The 22,215-nt window shown below is 43.2% G+C and overlaps 1 protein-coding gene across 2 annotated transcripts in view; it reads right to left on the bottom strand.

Moving 5' to 3' along the window:
- Positions 1-19,869, bottom strand: part of arih2 (ariadne homolog 2 (Drosophila)) — a 94,593-nt gene extending 74,724 nt beyond the window's left edge. The window contains exons 1-2 of one of the 2 annotated variants that reach the window (XM_072280289.1): positions 19,702-19,869; positions 4,988-5,335 (exon numbers count right to left, since the gene is read on the bottom strand). In XM_072280289.1, coding sequence (XP_072136390.1) covers positions 4,988-5,227 — 240 coding nt within the window. In that variant the 5' untranslated portion in view covers positions 5,228-5,335; positions 19,702-19,869. Of the gene's footprint in view, positions 1-4,987; positions 5,336-12,588; positions 12,944-19,701 lie in introns of those variants that run through there. The other variant, XM_072280290.1, reaches the window with a different exon arrangement.
- Positions 19,870-22,215: the final 2,346 nt, after the last annotated feature.

The raw sequence follows: 22,215 nt of genomic DNA, 5'->3' as shown, positions 1-22,215 counted from the left end.
ATGCTAACTACTGAGAACATCCACAGCAACCACCTTTACTGGAGCAACTGGGAAGCAGAAATCTATCAGGATTCATACATGTCCCCCAAAAATATCTCATCATCAGGTGATGAACTAAAAAAAAAGCAAAACAAACTTTAAATATGAAGTTAAAATAGAAAATGCTACAAAATGTTCTGGGTGGAACAAAGAGAATACCTCTGAGAAATGAGTTGATATGGCATTTAGAATGAGATTATATCTCTTTGTGGTGTCTATTGTTAATTGCAAAATTGTGAAATATTCCCAAGTAGTCAGAAGAAAGAGCAAAGCCAAGCCAAAAATCACAGAATGATGACAGGCAGGAATGTCCAGCCTGGAGAGACTTGCCCAAAGTTTACCCAAAGCAATCTACCTAAAGTTCCAGAATTCAAAATCAGTTCTGAAAGTCTGCAATGTATCAAAACTGTAGATAAGCTGTTATTCCAAAAGCTTGTGTTGGGCCTGACTGTAATAGTATAGCATGCACAGATAATTGGGTCGCAGTGAGAGTGGGGAGGTGAATATATGGTGCAAGTTACTTGCTACTCCACATCCACTAATGTGTTGACTCTGAACTCAGTCAAGGCTTGGACTGATATGGCCAGGTTTACTTGCATCACAGATGCCAGGCTCCAAATAGCAAAACATTCTCCAATGTTAACCTGAAACGTGTTTGGATCAGTCACAAACACTGTTGTTACAGAAGTTGGACATCCTGTGGCAAATGACTCATCATCCAGTTCAAAACTATTAAAAGGCACAAAGTCAAGGGTGTGATGAAATATCCTCAATCTGCCAAGCAGCTCTAACAATTCACATTCAGTTGAAACAGTCTAAAAAACTGTTTACTATGAACCCCACCCCTCCCCACCCTTTAGCTTAAAAAGAATTCAATCAAGATAAAAACAACGTTCAAGAAACTGATGTAATACTAGTTTGCGTTAACAAAGCTCCTGCTCCTCCTCCTTGGGTTTAAGAAAGTAAAACGTTTAACAAATCTGTTAAGAGTTTGTCATTTTAACTGAAGAACAGATAAGGGGAAAACCATTTCATGTAATGAATTTGAACTTTAAAATGCTCTTCAATAAAGTACCAAGAGACCATAAGACATAGGAGCAGAATTAGAAAATTTGGCCCATCAAGACTCCTCCACCATTTACTATCCCTCTAAACTCTATTCCTTTGCCTTCTCCCCATAACCTTTGACACCGTTACTAATCAAGAAACTATTAACCTCCACTTTAAATATACCCAATGGCTTGGCCTCTACAGACACCTGTAGCAATGAATTCTAAAGATTCACCAACCTCTGACTAAAGAACTGCCTCCTCATCTCTTTTCTAAAGGGTGTCCTTGTATTCTGAGGCTGTGTCCTCTGATCCTAGACTCACCATTGTAGGAAATATCCTGTCCACATCCACTTTATCTAAGCCTTTAAATACTGGAGTAGCACCAAAAAGATTACGAAATAATCCAAGCACATGGGATTGGGAGCACTACACCAAAAAGAAACAACAATTCATCCATGGGCATAGGTCACATTTAGCTGTACTAAGACTAATGGATCACTGCTAGGGTTCCAAGCTGTTTATGATCTACCTCAAAAGATTACACTTTGTTGTCATGCTCAGTAAGTCTAAATATGCTGATCGTGTGAGTAGGATGTTGGAAATAAAAACAGATCACGTCAATGGGTGAAGACATGGCAGATGAATATAATGCAGTAAAGCAACACACGCAAAATGCTGGAAGATCTCAGCAGGCCAGGCAGCATCAATGATAAAGAATATAGTTGACATTTCAGGCCAAGAGCCTCCGGCAGGACTGCAGAAAAAAAGCTGAGGAGACAATACAGTAAAGGCCATGTATTGTGAGGAAAAGCTATGTATTTCATAAGCAACGAGAGATGAAAAACTATCCAGGATAGATTGCATGTTCTCACGCATGACCCACAAAAAGTTAACAAGCCAGTACAGCAAGCAATTTGGTAGGTAAATGGTAAAGTAGACCATTATTGCAAGTCAGCTTGAGCACAAGAGTAAAGGTGTCTTACTAGGATCATACAGGACACTATTAAAACTGCACTTGGTGTAATTTCCCTACCAAACGAAAAACATTTACAATAGACAAGGGGGTAACAAAAGGCTCATCAGATTGATTCCTGGGATATTTGAGGATGGGTAAGAGAGGAAACTGTCCTCTGGAAGAGACTCTGCAGATCGAGCCTCTGCTTTTCAGAGTTTTAAAGGATGATGGGTCATTTATCAACATAAACTCCTTACAGGGCTTGACAGAGCAGATTATTCTGGATTCCACCATCCAGGAATGAGGTGAGACAAAATAACTTCACTCAGAGGCTAGATCTTTGGGATCTTCTGGATCTTTGGGATTTTCTGCATGACTGCAGAAGTTAAGGTTTTAAGTACACCAAGATTGGGATCAGTAGATTTTGGGATGCAAGGAAAGCAAGGAATATGTAGGACAGAAAGAAAGCAATATAAAAGATCATGTTGAATGGTGGAGCAGGTGCAAGTGGTGAATTGCCTACTGCTGCTCCTACTGTTATCTGTCTGAGAAAAGGCCAATGAATACCTGACGGGAAATAGGACTACAGAGCAGGAGGAAGAGCTATTTAAAACACAGGAACTGCAAATCACAGGACTGTTTGACGATCCTAAATTTGCTGATCTCATCGATTAATGAAGCAGTCACAATATTGAAATAATCCAGAAATAAATTAGCCCCAACGTTAATTGACAACAAAATTCTGACTGAAACAAGAATCACAAGTTTGCATTTTTACTGTTACCAAAACAAGGCAGATTTCAAAATACACTGAATCACTCTAAGATTAAATTAACATGCATCAGTACTTTAAAACATTGAAACAAGACAATAGAATCGATCAGGACAAAATTATAGAAAATGCTAGAAATACTCATGTCAGGCAGCAACTGAATTGTGAAGCACAGAATCAACATTTGCTGTAACAAAATTTAAAGAAAATACAAACATATTCCTAGACACTACTGAAAACCAAATTTTAATTTGATCTATTCAATCACAGAAGGCCAGCCACTGACCAAGTGACCTCATCCCAAAGTAATAAATATCCATCTAACTTAATGGAACAGAGATAAATCTGAATTCAATTCTCACCCTCAGTTTGAAAAATGGAATATCAGAGATTATCATTAACAGTGGGTTCAGGAAAATCCTTTGGGGAAGGAATTCTGCCATTCTTACATGTGTGAGTGAGTTGTTTCTCCAGGTCCAATGTGGTTGACTCTTAACCACCATCTCAGTTCAGGTATAATTGCAGGTTAATAATCAAGCCGGCACTGCAGGCAGGGTTCACATCCCACAAAAGAATAAATAAACTGGGAAAAATAAACAGGTGGAAGTACAGGTTGAAACACATGTCCAGCTTTGGGACCTGATTGATGCCAGGTCACATAAGTCCAGACCACAAAAATTGCCTATTAACATCATCTTCCAAGCAGGAGAATTGCTCTTTCATATGCTGTACTCCAAGTCACACACCATCCTGAATAAGTATAAACACTCCCAGGTTATGTAAAGCACTAAGAACTGCCCAGAAACCAAAGTTGAAAACATTCTTGGCTGAGATCACAGAAGTTGCACAGATGGATTAATTAGCTACAAATTAGTACATATCTTAGGGCAGACACAGTGAGGTGTGGCACTACAGGAGGTCAAATGAAAGGGTAAAGTATATAGATCATGGCAGGACCCTTAAGAGCATTCGCACACAGAGGGAGCTTGGTCCAAGTCCATACCTACCTAAAAGTATTCTCACTATAGGCATAGAGTACATGAGACAGCACGTCATATTGCAGTTATATAAAACTTTGGTCAGGGCACACTTAAGGTATTGTGTGCAGTTGTTTGCCCTATTACAAAAAAGATTTAGAGTCTTTCATGAGGGTTTAGATGAGGTTTACTAGGATACTGTCTGGATTAGAGAATATTAGCTACAAGGAGAGGCTGAACAAAGGGTGATGCGAGTGGAGAATGAGCTGCCAGCCAAAGTGGTAGATACAGGTCTGATTGCAACAGGTTCCAGTGCCAACATAGTATGCCCACAACTCGCTAACCCTAAATGCACATCTTTGGAATGTGGCTTTTGGTGAGGACATACAAGCTCCTAACAGACAGCAGCGGAATTGAACCTGGGTCGTAGACACTGTAATAACAGTGTACTAACTGCTACTCTACGTGACACAAGAATGAAAATACTTTATGACTCGAAATGAAAGTATAGTTCTTTCAAAGCCATTGTACAAATGGCCCTGTATTGTCATGATTCCAAGTTACTGCAAGATAACGACCACTTAAGAAATAAGAGAAAGCACAAGTGGTTCTGCTCAGTGCTCCACGACATTTACTCCGCTCTGCGCTGAACTGAGGTTGTGGCCTGCTCCAGCTGCAGTGATGCCTGGCTTCGTGTCTGTGGATTCACTTTCATAAAATTTCATTTCTGAAAACTATTTGCTTACTTTTATTGTTTGCACAATTTGTTTTTTTTTTCCCCCTCTGCATATCAGATATTTGACGGTCTTTTTTTTTTAGATGGGTTCTTTTGAGTTTCTTTGTTTTGTGGCTGCCTGTAAGGAGACGAATCTGAAGATTGTAAAATGTGTGCATACTCTAATAATAAATGTACTTTGAACTTTGAAAATGCCAACTTTTAAAGTGTGTTGAAAAGCACAGCAAGTGGAGGTAGGAATCTACCTGCCCGACTGCCTGCTATCAATTCAGTGCACACACATTTCATAGTTCAGATGCTGCTACTCAAGTAACTATGCCATTATGAAACGTGACACATGCAATAACATTAAGACTGAAAATCCATCAGAACAACAGCTTTGCAGTCCCTAATAGAAGACCCCTGACATATCAAAATAATCAGACTTGCATTACTAAATCTCTTCCAAAGTCTTACCTTTAGAGCATCTGCCATTGAGTCAACTTGTTCGTTTAGTACATTCTCTGACTCCTTGTACGACAGACACGTGTACTGGTATTCTTCTGGATCAAAGGAGTCTGCACCTTGCACTTCCACATCATTCGCTACCCCATCATAATAGTCACGCATATCCCCTTGATCCTCTTCCTCCTCCTCAGAGTCTCCATTATAGTCATCGTTACTATCAGAACTCTGGCTATTCATATCCACTGACATGGTCAAGGCTGCTATAATAGACCACAAATTTTATGATATCCAAGAGCAAAACGCTGTATTTACAAAGTGTCCCTGCTCACGTCCGCTCTTCATCTGTCTTTTGATTAACTAGAAAAAGAGGGGGAAACAAATCATTAATAGTATAAACAAAGGTGAGGTACTCACATTTAAATACTTCCTTTTTATTTCTTTTCCTCCTGTCCTGAGGACATGAATTGTATTGAGGCACAATTCTACTATACACCCACATATAATCCAAATATCAAATAAAGAGAACTTGCAAATTCAGTTTAATATCTTCCCCAAGCCTGGTAAATTATTCAATACAAACTCATGCAAAATATTTGCTCTGGAAGAAGACAAGCCTCCATTACACAGATTTTTACTTGATTTCAAGTCTTAGTCTGAGAGATCTGAGTTGAAGGCCAGCGCTAGAGAGGAGAAAAGCTAGAACACACAGAAAATGCTGGAGGAACTCAGCATGTCAGGCAGCATCTATGGAAATGAATTCAACGTTTCGGGCAGAGACCCTCTTCAGGATTCAGTCTGAAATGGTGACTGCTTACTCATTTCCATAGCTGCCGCATGACCTGCTGAATTCCTCCAGAATTTTCTGTGTGTTGATTGAGATAACCAGCATCTGCGGAACCTCTTGTGCTTATGAGGAAAAAACTTAGTTCAACTTGTCTGTGCAATACTGAGATGCTATGCACTGACATCATGATCTCCTGCTCATATGGACATTAAGAATTACAGGCTGCCTACTCCCTTCCAGGCTACGGATACCTTTTTTAAAAAAAAACAGGCACTCTCTACATACAGACAAGCTCCTGCAATATTATTAAATTCAGAAGTCCAACGAACAGCAAAACAAATTTCCTCCCTCCTCTCCACTTTTAAGCATTGTTCATTCTAATCAGTCTTATGTGTTTTTAGTATCTTCATTACAACAGGGTACAGCTAACATTTCATGTGATTTGTGTACATTTTCCAACTTACAGACAGGATTAAGTTAATGGCATCAATTAAAAAATGGAATCTGTTTGCTATCAAGAAAGAATTCTACATTTTGGTCACAGTAAGGCCTTCAACTAGCATCACCAGCAATAGGCTGTCCTTTCATGTGCAAAGGTGACAACACATTGGCTTATCCAAAGTCAAATGCATGTCAACATTTAATTATGTAGCACTGGAGAAATTCCAACGGTGCAACATTGCAGTTTATTCTTTAATGTGAAACCTTCTCCAGCAAGAAGGCAAGATCAACAAAATGAATATATTGATGCTACAACTCCAACAGCAATCCTGACATCTGACTTTAGCATAACCCTTGTGTATTTTAACTGATAACCGGATAGTGGACCACAATCTACATGAACCTGTCTATTCTGCTGTTACAAGAAAGGTTCCCTGGTACATAAAATGGAATCTTCACTGCACAATTTAGCTCATTATGACTTTGCACCTTATTGTTTACCTGAACTACACGTTCCCTGTAACTCTAGCGCTTTATTTTATGTACCGTAGAGAGCATTCTAAATGGCTGCATCACTGTCTGGTATGGGGGTTGGGGGGGTGGAAACAGGGGAGGGAGAGTACCAGCACAGGATCTAAGTAAGCTGCAGATTTGTAAAATTACTCAGCTCCATCATGGGCACTAGCCTCTGTAGTATAAGAACATCATCAAGGAGTGGTGCCTCAGAAAGACGGCATCCATCATTAAGGACTCTCATCACCCAGGTCATACCTTGTTCTCAATGTTACTATCAGGGAGGTGGTACAGGAGCCTGAAGGCACACACATAATGATTCAGGAACAGCTTTTTCCCCTCTGCCATCCGATTTCTGAATGGATATTGAACTCATGAACACTACGTTTATTTCTATTTTAGCACTACTTATTTAACTATATTTACTGTAATTCAGTTTTTCCTCTATTACTACAAATTGCATTGTACTGCTGCTACAAAGACAACAAATTTCACGACATATGCTGATGATATTAAACCTGATTCTGAATTCTTGTTGTTTTACCCATTTTTCTACCTCAATGCACTGTTGTAATGAATTGGTCTGTATAAGCAGGAACATAAGTTCAATGAGAAAAGGTGGTGTGGGACCCAAGGCTCCTGTACGCCCTGCCCAACGGTGAGAGTCCCTGATGACAGATAATACTTTGTCGTGACAGCGCTCCATGTAGATGTGTTCAATGGAGGGGGGAAAGAGCTTTGCAGCTGACTGTAGCTGAGGAACACAGGTTGGGAAAGGGTTCAATTGAATCCCTAACGCAAATCAATCTGTAGATAGAGGTTACAACACACATAAAAGTTGCTGGTGAACGCAGCAGGCCAGGCAGCATCTCTAGGAAGAGGTACAGTCGACGTTTCAGGCCGAGACCCTTCGTCAGGACTAACTGAAGGAAGAGTGAGTAAGGGATTTGAAAGTTGGAGGGGGAGGGGGAGATCCAAAATGATAGAAGACAGGAGGGGGAGGGATGGAGCCAAGAGCTGGACAGGTGATAGGCAAAAGGGGATACGAGAGGATCATGGGACAGGAGGTCCAGGAAGAAAGACAAAGAGGGGAGGGGGACCCAGAGGATGGGCAAGGGGTATATTCAGAGGGACAGAGGGAGAAAAAGGAGAGTGAGAGAAAGAATGTGTGTATAAAAATAAGTAACAGATGGGGTACGAGGGGGAGGTGGGGCATTAGCGGAAGTTAGAGAAGTCGATGTTCATGCCATCAGGTTGGAGGCTACCCAGACGGAATATAAGGTGTTCTTCCTCCAACCTGAGTGTGGCTTCATCTTTACAGTAGAGGAGGCTGTGGATAGACATGTCAGAATGGGAATGGGATGTGGAATTAAAATGTGTGGCCACTGGGAGATCCTGTTTTCTCTGACGGGCAGAGCGTAGGTGTTCAGCAAAGCGGTCTCCCACTCTGTGTCGGGTCTCGCCAATATATAAAAGGTCACATCGGGAGCACCGGACGCAGTATATCACCCCAGCCGACTCACAGATGAAGTGTTGCCTCACCTGGAAGGACTGTTTGGGGCCCTGAATGGTGGTAAGGGAAGAAGTGTAAGGGCATGTGTAGCACTTGTTCCGCTTACACGGATAAGTGCCAGGAGGGAGATCAGTGGGGAGGGATGGGGGGGGGGCGAATGGACAAGGGAGTTGCGTAGGGAGCGACACCTGCGAAATGCAGGGGGGGGGGGAGGGAAAGATGTGCTTAGTGGTGGGATCCCGTTGGAGGTGGCGGAAGTTACGGAGAATAATATGTTGGACCCGGAGGCTGGTGGGGTGGTAGGTGAGGACCAGGGGAACCCTATTCCTAGTGGGGTGGCGGGAGGATGGAGTGAGAGCAGATGTACGTGAAATGGGGGAGATGGATAGAAGGTTGCTGATTTGAAAAACGGCTGGAAAATTGCTAGATTTTCCTGCTGGTAGACAGCCAGTAATCTCAGTTAGAACAGTTGCGTAGATTTATCCTAGTAGCAAGTCAACTAACGACTGTTCTTAAACTCAATGCCCAGAAACTGTCAAGCCGTCATCTTGGCAGACTACCATGCTGGGGGGGGGGGGGGGGGGGGGGGGTGCGGTCTGCTGAAACAGGAAAAGAAAACTGGCCACAAAAGTAAACCTTCCAGTCACTTGAACAACATGAGGTAAATTAACTCCAACTCTGCACTCCATATCCTCAAAGAGTACTTGTCCACCAAACCCATCATTGGAATGGAAGCCAAGTGCCCAATCATAAACAGAGTCAAATGCAAGCCACTTGCTTTTGAGCTGACTCACACCTAGCAGCAGTACAAACCAGCAATCAAACAATATAACTGTTGGAACTTAAATAGGAATTCAAGTTGACAAATACAAGAACTTGGTTACAAAGCATTATTCCACTGGTAATTCCAATTAAATACTTTGTGTGAAAGGGGTAAGATGCATAACTGTGCTATGTTTCCTGGTGCGCCAAATTGCCAAACCCATCAAGTAGAGGATAGCTACCAATCTTCATGTCAAAAAGGGAAGGAAAAAGAAGTCCCCTAAAATCAACATCTTCTCAAAGCAAATGCATATAAAATTAGAATAACAGAAGTTCAATGTGCATTGTTCCTTAACACAGAAAGGAGAAGCTGCTCTGCAGATTGCAAAATATGAAAGAAACACGTCAACTCTCCACATGGGCAATTACTGGTGTTTATGCTCCATGCCAGCCACTTCCTATCCCTTTTCACTTAACGCTTCTTCCAGAAACTTCTCTCCTTCATAGAGGCCTAATATTTCCCTTGAACAACATCTCTGCTATTCATCCAACTGTTCCATGTCAAAACAAATCTCACATTGTAACCATTTACTTGGCAAAATTTCTTCAGAATTGATATTGAGATTTACTGGTAATGCCCTTGTAATTACAGACTCTTAACTGTTAAGAGTCATAGAAAAGTACAGCACAGAAACAGTCCCTTTCGTCCATCCAGCCAGGGCTGAAACCATTTAAATTGCCTCTTCCCATCGACCTGTATTGAGACCATAGCCCTCACATCTATGTACCTATACAAACTTCACTTAAACGTTGAAATCAAGCTCACATGCACCACTTGCACTGGCAGCTTGCTCCACTCTCATGACCACCTGAGTGAAGAAGTTTCCCCTCTTGTTTGCCTTATACTTTTCACCTTTCATCCTTAACCCCTGACCTCTAGTTATATAGCCATCCAACCTCAGTGGAAAAAGCCTGCTTGCATTTACTCTACCTACACTTCTAATAATTTTGTATACCTCAATCAAATCTCCTCTCAATCTTCTACATTCCAAGGAATCTGGACTCTCTACAAGTGAAAACATATCTAAGTAATTTCATACATGCACAATATGATCATAAAATCTATTGTATTTCCTGTGAATGCCTACAAGAAAGTAAATCTCAAGGTAGTATATGGTGACATATATACATACTTTGATAACTAATTTCCTTTGGCAGTACCTCACCATACTTTTTCGAAGAAGTTTACATGTCCAGAAGCGGAAGTAAATGGGAAATACAAATTTAGTAACATATTGCAACCATGAAGTATTAAATAGTTTTCAAGAATATTGAATTTATATATATTATCTTTTTTTTTTAAATTGGAGGAGAAACTGAACCTGAGAAATGGCCATCACATATTTGCACAGGCATCGTTTCTAACTTTTGAAAACTGAATGAGCACTGCAAAGATCAATCTATATTGCACAGGACTTCTAACAGTCCAAAGGTGCTTCACATGATTTTTACTAAATTAAATTAAAATCCAATTTAAAAGATATTAAAGCAGATGGGTTTTCAAAGTTGTCCAAAAATTAGAGGCAAAGGAGTTAAGGGGTTTAGCAACAGAATTCCAAAGCTGAAGGGTCTGGCAAATGTGGACAACCACCTGTTGGTGGAAACCTTAAATGCAAATGTAAACATAAGGCCAGAATTGGAAGACAGCAGACATCCAAGGGTGATAATGCAGGAAGAAAAAAAACAGAATGTGGAGTGTTGTAAATAAGGATGAGAAATTCAAAATGAAGGTAACGCATCGATGAAAAGATTGTGGTAAGCTTCTTGAAGGAATTGCCACAGACAGCTTCAGATCTAAATGTCATTTTCATCGAAACATGGTAAAATGCATCTTTTGTATTAACAACCAAATCTCTTCTGCACCCTCTCTAAAGATTCCGTATCATCCCTATAATGAGGCAACCAGAAATGAACACAATACTCCAAGTGTGCTCTAACCAGGGTTTTACAGAACTGCAACATTATCTCATGGCTCTTGAACACAACTTCCCAACTAATGAGACTCAGCAAACCAGATACCTTCTTAACCAGCCCATTAACTAACATTGCAACTTTGAGGGAATGCAATAACTAGAGGCCTAGCCTAAGGCAGAAAAGTGCCTTAGTACTGAGGCCTGGTCAAATGCATTTGGAGTGCAAAGTCATGATATAGACTGTCAGGAAACGTCAATCATACCTCTGTAGGTGACTGGCTCAGAACCAATAAAAGATGCAACACAACTAAAGTGGAAAATGGAGATCAAATTGCAGAAATCAATAGTCAGCTGCAATGAGTTAAAGGGGGATGAAATATCTAGTTCTAGACTGGATGATCAACGATTCACTTGAGAGGAAGAGGAGGAATAGGAGTGGGATGGGTCTCACAAACAGGATTTACTTCTTTACTGAGCCCCGAAACCACGAGATTCTCAGATCAACAATCAAAGGAGAAATCTGTAGTCTGGGATTTAGAGAAAGTAATATACAGGCTGTGAAATTGCTCATTTTCTTTGCAATTAAGAGTTTGAATAAAGCAATATATCTTTCACCAGTTATCAGTATGATTATTATAATGCAAGTACAAATGACCCCACCAGTAACCACATTCAATGGATCACACTTCAGCTTATGCCAACTTCAACAAGATTTCGATCAGAAAAATTCCCTTTGCTCCACCCTTGCTGTGCCATCAACTTTTTATCCTCATCAATTCTAAAAGAGCCAAACGATGAATTTTCTATGAATTTCTTTTTTTGAGATTTCCCGCATCTGCAATTTTTTTTACTTTAAAAAATATTTTCTGTCCTTATTTTCTACTATAACTTCTCCCAAATTTGTAAGAAACCTGCGTTAAATTTGTTTCCATTTTACATATATGTAAAGTTTTAACAGCCCATTTTAATCGTGCCCATGAGATTCCTGTCAATATTTTACCTTTTCCTTATCCATCTTTTGTCCTTCTTAGTTTTTTAAACTACCTCAGTCGTCAAGCTTACTGCTCCTTCCCAAAAGGGACTGGGTGTTTCCTTTTCACATAACACAGGTTGAGCACCCCTTATCCAAAATGCTTGGGGCCAGAAATGTTTCAGATTTTGGAATATTTGCAGTATAGAATGAGATACCCTAGGGGATGGGACCCAAGTCTAAACACAAAATTCATATACAGCTTATGCATATACTCTGAAGGTAGTTTTATATAATTTTTTTTTAAAAGCTATCACTATCTAGGCCGCCCAGGTGGACAGTCAGTGACATCGTCATCATTCCCAACTCAAATTTATGTGCTACCGATAAGCAGTCTTTGTCTCACACTTGCTTATCACACATACGCACTGATTCAGCCATATAGCATCTTAGATTTTCATCAGCGACGATCTTGGCAAACTCCTCAATGAATTTCACTGTTGCTTCATGATCAGCAGACACTTTATCACCACAAATCTGTAAAAAATTAATGCCGTGCCTTTTCTTAATTTCTGCAACCAGCCTGCTGAATATTCACAACAACCTTCAATTTTCAGTTTATTGTGATAGACCTTTGTTTCAACATCAACATACCATTAAGCAGCACATGTTCACTCCAACGGTGATGAATCCACTCTTTCAATACATCCTCAAGATCTTCATTTTTCACTGTTACAATGATTTTTTTATTTTTCATTAACTTCTGTTCATTACTTATGCGAGGTCGGTTCTCAGAACTATCTGTAGTGTGCAGAGATCTGCACATCACCTTGTGGAATTTTCCATTTGTGATGTCATGTCAGCGCTCAAAAAATTTTCAGATTTTGGAGGCTTTTGAATTTTGGAATTTCTGATAAAGGTGCTCAACTGTACTCCTTTTAATGTATTATTAGCCATGAATGATCCACTTGTGCTGTGGGGTTGTGCATCTTAAAATGGATAAATTTGCGGTAAACTATGTGTTCATATGCTCATTCCATGCTGACAATTCCTCCTCCCCCCTCCATCCAAACCCACCCAACAAATGCCATTCAACCTGCTGTGTTCCCCTAGCAGATTATTTGTTGCTCATTCAGCACAATAGTTTCCCAATTCATACCTCGTACCTCTGCAGTGTTCTTTGGTTTTAACCACTTTCAATCTTGATATAAAATTCTATAATATTTGGACTATTCTTCCCAAAAGGCCAATTTACCCAAATATTAATTGACCCTTTCGCATTGCCCAATACAAAGTCTAAAATGGCCTATCCCCTCAAAGATTCATCAACATAATAATCTAAACATTAGATCTCAAACAGTGTTCCCTATACACTTTAGAAATAAATCCTCCATAATATTGTTGTATGTATATACACACATACATACATCACACACAGGCCCGGGACAGAGGACGACAATGAACTGCTGTCAGCAGCCTGTAGCCCAGTTGGGATGATGAGCTTAAGAGGGTTTGCCCTAAATTATCACAACTGTTTGGGGGCCTAAAGATAGCACCCACACTCATATTTCTAAACTCCAAACATTCTACTTCCTGATTTTCCAAGTCAAAATTCTATCAACTGCCTTTATCATATTGTTTATTAAAAGAGCTTCTTCCCTTTCCATTCAGTCTTCTTATTCTACAAGTATCCTGGTATATTTTATTCCCAATCTTGGTCACTGCATGACTACGTTTCTACAATTGCTATCAGATCCTACCCATTTATTTCCATTTCATCTTAATTAATCCACCTTGTTGTGAATACATTTAGATAATGAGTCTTCAGTTTTGTCCTTGTAGATTTTTTCCACGCTCTGATACTAATTGGGTCTACAAACACATGCTTTTATGCTCTGACCCTTCCCAAGAGATTCTGAATATCATTACCCTTTTTGCTACCCTGCACTATCATCAACTGTCTGAAAAGCATGCTTCAATGCAACCAAAGAATGTCCACTAATTCTCCTTGCAATGACCTTGGCTAGGGATCTGCCAAAGCTCCAGCACAGATTTTTTTTTTAAGTATTAACATTAAATATGTGATATTTATATATATGAAAAATCAGCATGGGATGCAGAAATAACACCAATTTGTTTGGCAATATGTAACACAGATTTCACAGAAAAACTCAAAATAATCATGACACTGGAAATTTCCTTCCAAAATGGAGACCCACAAAAGGATCACCACCATTGTGAGCCCAATTTCAAGGTTAAAGCACCTGCAGCACACCAATAAAAAAATCATCGATCCAAAATATCAACTCTGTTAATCACAAAGACAGAGTTATACAGTCAGAAAACAGGCCTTTCATCCTAATTCATCCATGTTTCAACACTCCCAGCCTATCCCGTCTCTCTGTATAACTCAAGCTCTCAAGTGCCAACAACATCCTCAGGAATCTTTTCTGCATTTTCTATAGCTTAATCACATCCTTCCGTTAACATAGCAACCAAAATTGCACACAATATTCCAGGCAGTGTCTCACCAATATCATGTACAGAAGTTTCCCGGAATGGAGGCTGGGAGTACTTCAACACTTTCTTCCAGATATTTCAAACTTTCAGCACCTGCAGTATCTTGCTTTTGGATTACAATCTGTTATTTTTATGCACTCCGTTTTCTTTCATCGTGCCTTCATGAAAGCTTGTATTCGTTAATTGTTTGAAGAATCTCACGTTCTGAAATTGCAGAGACATCTCAGTTGACAACAGAGTGTTTCTTCCACACCAGAACTAACTGTGCTGCACCTTCTTTTGATCCGTAGGATTGTAAAATAAATCACGCAATTCCACCAAGACTGATTTAAAAGTAACGGATCCAGAAACAGCATTGTTTGCCCACAAAAAAATGCAATGAAAGGTCTGAGTAAAAGAAACAGAGAGATGAGACGAAAGTACTGCCCAGATTTCAGCTCGTCCACCACAAAAACCAATCTCATGGGCTAAGTGGCAATTCGGGACTAAACTTGAATATTATCAGCTCTTAAGTTAAATCAAGCCATAAAGATGACAGTGGGGCTTCACTTCTAGATAATCTCAATGCCTTCTATGCTCGCTTTGACTGTCAAAACATGGAGAAACCATCACAAACTCCCAAATCCCCGATGATCCTACGAGTTCAGTCTCCAAGGCCGACATGTAAGGAGCCTTCAGGTGAGTGAAACCACAAAAAGCGTCTGGCCCAGGCAGGGTACCAGGCTCAGAACTAAAATCCTATAATGATCAACTGGCTGGAGTGTTCACTGAGATCTTTAACCTCTCACTTCCGCAGTCTGAGATACCTATCTGCTTCAATTATACCGGTGCTCTAGAAGAGCTTGGTGACCTGCCTCAATGACTATCACCTAATAGCACTTACATCCACAGTGATGGAGTGTTTTCAGAGGCTGGTGATGAAACACATCAACTCCTGCCTGAGAAGCAACTTAGATCCACTCTGATTTGCCTACCGGAGCAACGGGTCCATAAGACCATAATTCACAGGTGCAGAATAGGTCATTCACCTGCCTTCTCCCAGTAACCTTTGACAACCTAATCAAGAACTTATCAACCTAATCGTTAAATATGCTTAATAACCAGGCGTCCACAGCATTGTAGCAATGAAATCCGCAGATTCACTACCCTCTATCTAAAGAAATTCCTCCTCAGCCCTGTTCTAAATGGACATCCCTCTATTCTAAGGCTGTGCCCTTTGCTGAGACTCACCTACTATAAGAAACGTCCTCTCCACATCCACTCTATCTATGCCTTTCAACATTCAATAGGTTTCAATGATCACACTGATGCATCACAAGGTCCAAGAAGAAGCTTAGTAACATTCCTGCAAAGATGTTACAGGGAATATCTACAAAGACCCTCCTGTTACTGAATGCCAAGAAGGTAGAACTCTCAAAAAAAAACTGTTTGCTTAAGAAATTCCTGTAAAGGAAATTGATGCCAGGATGAAATAACATAAACGCAACAGCAGCTCCAAAACCTGCACAAACACCTCCCCTAGAACTGCAACCAGGAAGGACAGGCAGCAGGCACATGAGTACTTCAGTGCCTGCAGGTACCCTCCATCTTGACTCGGAGAAATATCACCATTGCTTGATCATCACGCAGCTGCCAAGTTAACATCACACTGAAAGCGCACTCTCTGGAAGGACTGCAGCAGTTTAAGACAGACAACAGGTAACTACCACCTTCTCAGAACCGATTTGAGATGGTCAAGTGATGTCCAGAAAATAGTAGCGTTCTGCTATGGTGACAAGACGGACCTTTGATGAACTCTTACACTGAACAGCCTGATCACACTCACCAGCTAGGCTCAAACATTAATTTGAGAAAAGAGCCAATTCCAGCAGCATCCAGCATAGTAATCAAAGGCTGCACAGGGGAACTGGAGAAAAGAAATACTAAATAGTGGCAGACACAGAACAGTGCAGCACAGTACAGACGCTTCGGCCAACAATGTTGTGCCAAACTTTTAACCTAGTCTAAGATCAATCTAATAACCCTTTTCCCTCCCACATTGTCCTCCACTTTTCTTTCATCTGTGAGCCTATCTAAGAGATTAGATTCTCTAATATACTGTATTTGCCTCTACCACTACCCCTGGCAGCGCACTACATGCACCCACCACTCTGTAAAAAAAAAACACACTACCTTGACATTCCCCCCGTACTTTCTTCCAATCACTTTTAAATTTGTGCCCCTGGTTTCGCCATTTCCGCCCTGGAGAAAAGTCACTGGCTCTATCTATGCCTCTTATCATCTTATACACCTCTATCAAATCATCTCTCACCCTCCTTCAAGCCAAAGAGAAAGGCCCTAGCTGATTCAACATTTCCTCAAAAGACATGCATAAATTTTCATGTCTTCAATACAATTATAATCCTTACTAACACCTCACAACCAAAATTAAATCTTGTAAATATACATTCTAAAGCCAACACTGAAAGTCCCTTTAATACCAAAAAAAATACTTATTCATTATTTTAGCATTTGATAAAGAATCCTGAAACATAACTTCAGTTGATGTTCTTAATGGCCATTAACTTGTACTTCTGCTGCATTCCACTCACCTCTTGGAGAGTACCAATATGGGTAATGTTTTGGCAAACTTTAAAACATCAGACTGTTTGGCATAACTCAAAAGGCCACTGACAGAAAATATATCTCTGAGAACAGAGCACTTTTGCTGTTACCCTGCAGAGAAGGTGCTGAGTTAGAATATTTAATGATGCTGGTCTTGCCATACACAGTAAACCTTTCTTGGCAGTATTAATGCTGTTGGTACTATTGCAGCTACAACAGTTGATGCTCAGTGGCACCACAGAACACTCAGCAGTTCACTGGATCTTTAGAGGTGAGTGTTAATCTATCTCACAGCAGCCTTCAATGCTCAGTTAGCCATGAATTTGCATTGTTATTATTACACTAAATAATTCTGGCATCATTACCACTGACATTCGTTAATACTGATTATTAATGGCCAACACCTATCAAAAGGAAGATTGCGAGTAGGCCATTTAGTCTCTTTCATAGAATGCTGGATGATCTGATATTGCTCAAGATCACTTTTCTGCATTTTCCTCATAATCTAATTCCTTTCCTTTTTGAAATCTCAGCCTTCAATATACACACAAACTCTGCCTCCATAGGCCTCTGTAGAAAGGAATAGCAAACACTCAACTGTCAGAGATGATCTTCCCACCATGATCTTCCCCAAATAAGCACCGCCTTAATCTGAAACAATGTTCTCCAGCTTGCAGCTCTCTCAAATTTCTATCATCTATCTAACCTCCGAGGAATCTTACATTGTTTAATGAGACCTCCTAGCACTCAATAACTATGGCACCAACGTGCTCACCGACCCTCACTTGACAATCTCTCATACCCAGCAGCGTTCCTGAAATAAAGGAACCATAACTGATCACAGTGGTCTCACTAATCCAATATATAGCTGCATTAAGACTTTCCTACTTCAACCTTCTTGAAAAAAATTATTTAGCCCTCCTTATTGTCTACTGCACTTAATTATTAGCCTCCTGTTTTATGCACAAGGATTCCCCCAACCCATCCCTTAATGCTGCAGCTTTTCAGTTTTGTGTCCATCACTGGCATTATCCTCCCCAGCATTCAGGACATCTTCAAGGAAGGATTCCTCAAGCTCAACGTCAGTAAAACCAAAGAGCTGATTACCGATGAAAGGACAAAGAAGCTGGAGGGTCAGCAGCTTAGCGTTAACGTATCAGAGGATCTGTCCTGGGACCAGCACATGCAAATGCCATAACAAAAAAGATACAACAGCGCCTCTACTTTCTGAAAAGTTTGCGCAGATTCAGCACGTCACCAATAACTTGACAAACTTCCATCGATGCAGAGTGGAGAGGATCCTAAATAGTTGTATTACAGCCTGGTACGGAAACACCAATGCCCAGAAAAGGAAACGGCTACAGAAAGTGGTGGATGCAGCCCAGTCCATCACAGGCAAAGCCCTCCATGCCACTGAACACACTTACATGGAGCACTGCCACAAGAAAGCAGCATCCATCAGGGAGCCCCACCATGCAGGCCATGCTCTTTTCTCATCACCACCATCAACTCTACTTGTTGTGCCGAACCAGCTAAAAAGTAAATCCAAAAAACCCAAAAACTAACACCTCCTGCCTACACATTGTCCATATCGCTCCTTCTTCCTCATTTTAATGGGTCTGCCTAAATGTCTCCTGCAGGCTTATGCATTTGCCTTCAACACCCTACCAGGCAACGCATTCCAGGCATCCACCACTCTCCCAGTAAAAACTTTACTCCTCACATCCTCTTTGAACCTACCCCCTCTCACATTCAATGCATGCCTTCTGGTATTAGACATTTCAATGCTGGGAAACAGATACTTCCTGCCCACTCTATCTATGCCTCTCATAATCTTATAAACCTCCATCAGATCTCCCCTTAGCCTCCACTGCTCCAGAGAAAACAACCCAAGTTTATCCAGCCACTCATCCATGTTTTCCTTTAAACTACTGGTAACTATTCCTCCAACTGATAACTAGTGTTGTGGTTCATACAAGGAGCTTTTGCTAGGAATGGTTAATGATAGTGTAATTTTATTCTCATTAATCAGAGGCACAAGAGATTCCGCAGATGCAGGAAACCTTGAGCAACACATACAAACTGTTGGAAGAACACAGCAGGTGAGGCAGCTTCCATTAAGGTCAGTTCATTTCTCCCTATAGATGTTGTCCGACTTGAGTTCCAGCATTGCCTGTGTTATTCTGGTTAAAATTTAGCTTTTCTGGTGTCCACTGATTTACTCAATAGCTGATAGATTATTAGCCTAATTTGATTAATGCAAGTTAGTAGTGCTGCTGTTAATAGCTGCGAATCTCACTGCTCTGGTTAATTCTAGAAACGTTTAACTAGTCTTGGTAGGGTTAACTAATAATGTTTCTGCCTGCCTTATCTTTAATCTAGTTAATTCACTGGAGCAATCTTGCTAACAGTCTCTTTTAACCTAGTTAATGTTCGTTAATACCAGAAATGGTGATATGTTCTAGACGTTAATAATAAATGTTGTTTCCTCAGTTCAGGCTGGAAGCCTTTGCTGTACAGCTTGGTGATCCTGTTGGTGGCCTGTCCAATGCTGGACACTGGTAACCAGCCGCGTCCCTCACCCCCTGCACGCTTTACCCTGGGGTGACGGGAGAGACTCGGGCCACGGGCAGCCGCACTTACTCAGCTCGGTGGTCCTCGGAGCCCGTTTCTTGCCCACCTCAGGCCCGGACGGCGGAGCCAGACGCCGTTGCCGTTGCCGCTCCCACTCCGCCTCAGGCCCGCGATCCACTCCTGCGGCCGCCGTGGAAACGCAGCGCGAGCGGAACTCACCAGTCCCCGTCACTTCCGGGGATTGTCGGCCGGAAGTAGCGTCGACGTGAGCTCGCGCGTCCCAGATCAATACACGCAGCCGCCTTCCTCCCCTTATCTGTGCTTGCAGCCCCGGTCTCGCCCTTGACCCGCCCGTGTAACTCCAGTCTCTCCTCTGACCCGCCCGTGTAACTCCAGTCTCGCCTCTGACCCGCCCGTGTAACTCCAGTCTCGCCTCTGACCCGCCCGTGTAACTCCAGTCTCTCCTCTGACCCGCCCGTATAACTCCAGTCTCTCCTCTGACCCGCCCGTGTAACTCCAGTCTCGCCTCTGACCCGCCCGTGTAACTCCAGTCTCGCCTCTGACCCGCCCGTGTAACTCCAGTCTCTCCTCTGACCCGCCCGTGTAACTCCAGTCTCTCCTCTGACCCGCCCGTGTAACTCCAGTCTCTCCTCTGACCCGCCCGTGTAACTCCAGTCTCGCCTCTGACCCGCCCGTGTAACTCCAGTCTCGCCTCTGACCCGCCCGTGTAACTCCAGTCTCTCCTCTGACCCGCCCGTGTAACTCCAGTCTCTCCTCTGACCCGCCCGTGTAACTCCAGTCTCTCCTCTGACCCGCGCGTGTAACTCCAGTCTCGCCTCTGACCCGCCCGTGTAACTCCAGTCTCTCCTCTGACCCGCCCGTGTAACCCCAGTCTCGCCTCTGACCCGCCCGTGTAACTCCAGTCTCTCCTCTGACCCGCCCGTGTAACTCCAGTCTCGCCCTTGACCCGCCCGTGTAACTCCAGTCTCTCCTCTGACCCGCCCGTGTAACTCCAGTCTCGCCTCTGACCCGCCCGTGTAACTCCAGTCTCGCCTCTGACCCGCCCGTGTAACTCCAGTCTCTCCTCTGACCCGCCCGTGTAACTCCAGTCTCTCCTCTGACCCGCCCGTGTAACTCCAGTCTCGCCTCTGACCCGCCCGTGTAACTCCAGTCTCTCCTCTGACCCGCCCGTGTAACTCCAGTCTCTCCTCTGACCCGCCCGTGTAACTCCAGTCTCTCCTCTGACCCGCGCGTGTAACTCCAGTCTCGCCTCTGACCCGCCCGTGTAACTCCAGTCTCTCCTCTGACCCGCCCGTGTAACCCCAGTCTCGCCTCTGACCCGCGCGTGTAACTCCAGTCTCTCCTCTGACCCGCCCGTGTAACTCCAGTCTCTCCTCTGACCCGCGCGTGTAACTCCAGTCTCTCCTCTGACCCGCCCGTGTAACTCCAGTCTCTCCTCTGACCCGCCCGTGTAACTCCAGTCTCTCCTCTGACCCGCCCGTGTAACTCCAGTCTCTCCTCTGACCCGCCCGTGTAACTCCAGTCTCTCCTCTGACCCGCGCGTGTAACTCCAGTCTCGCCTCTGACCCGCCCGTGTAACTCCAGTCTCTCCTCTGACCCGCCCGTGTAACCCCAGTCTCGCCTCTGACCCGCGCGTGTAACTCCAGTCTCTCCTCTGACCCGCGCGTGTAACTCCAGTCTCTCCTCTGACCCGCCCGTGTAACTCCAGTCTCTCCTCTGACCCGCCCGTGTAACTCCAGTCTCTCCTCTGACCCGCCCGTGTAACTCCAGTCTCGCCTCTGACCCGCGCGTGTAACTCCAGTCTCGCCCTTGACCCGCCCGTGTAACTCCAGTCTCTCCTCTGACCCGCCCGTGTAACTCCAGTCTCGCTTCTGACCCGCGCGTGTAACTCCAGTCTCTCCCTTGACCCGCCCGTGTAACTCCAGTCTCGCCCTTGACCCGCGCGTGTAACTCCAGTCTCTCCTCTGACCCGTGCGTGTAACTCCAGTCTCTCCTCTGACCCGCCCGTGTAACTCCAGTCTCTCCTCTGACCCGCCCGTGTAACTCCAGTCTCTTCTCTGACCCGCCCGTGTAACTCCAGTCTCTCCTCTGACCCGTGCGTGTAACTCCAGTCTCGCCCTTGACCCGTGCGTGTAACTCCAGTCTCGCCCTTGACCCATCCGTGTAACTCCAGTCTCGCCCTTGACCCGTGCGTGTAACTCCAGTCTCGCCTCTGACCCGCCCGTGTAACTCCAGTCTCTCCTCTGACCCGCCCGTGTAACTCCAGTCTCTCCTCTGACCCGCCCGTGTAACCCCAGTCTCGCCTCTGACCCGTGCGTGTAACTCCAGTCTCTCCTCTGACCCGCGCGTGTAACTCCAGTCTCTCCTCTGACCCGCCCGTGTAACTCCAGTCTCTCCTCTGACCCGCCCGTGTAACTCCAGTCTCTCCTCTGACCCGCCCGTGTAACCCCAGTCTCGCCTCTGACCCGCGCGTGTAACTCCAGTCTCGCCCTTGACCCGCCCGTGTAACTCCAGTCTCTCCTCTGACCCGCCCGTGTAACTCCAGTCTCGCCCTTGACCCGC

This window comes from Mobula birostris, chromosome 16 (genome assembly GCF_030028105.1).
Source record: "Mobula birostris isolate sMobBir1 chromosome 16, sMobBir1.hap1, whole genome shotgun sequence".
Classification (NCBI taxonomy): Eukaryota; Metazoa; Chordata; class Chondrichthyes; order Myliobatiformes; family Myliobatidae; genus Mobula; species Mobula birostris.
Note: the sequence above shows the minus strand (reverse complement) of the source record. Positions and strands in the feature narration are given on the sequence as shown.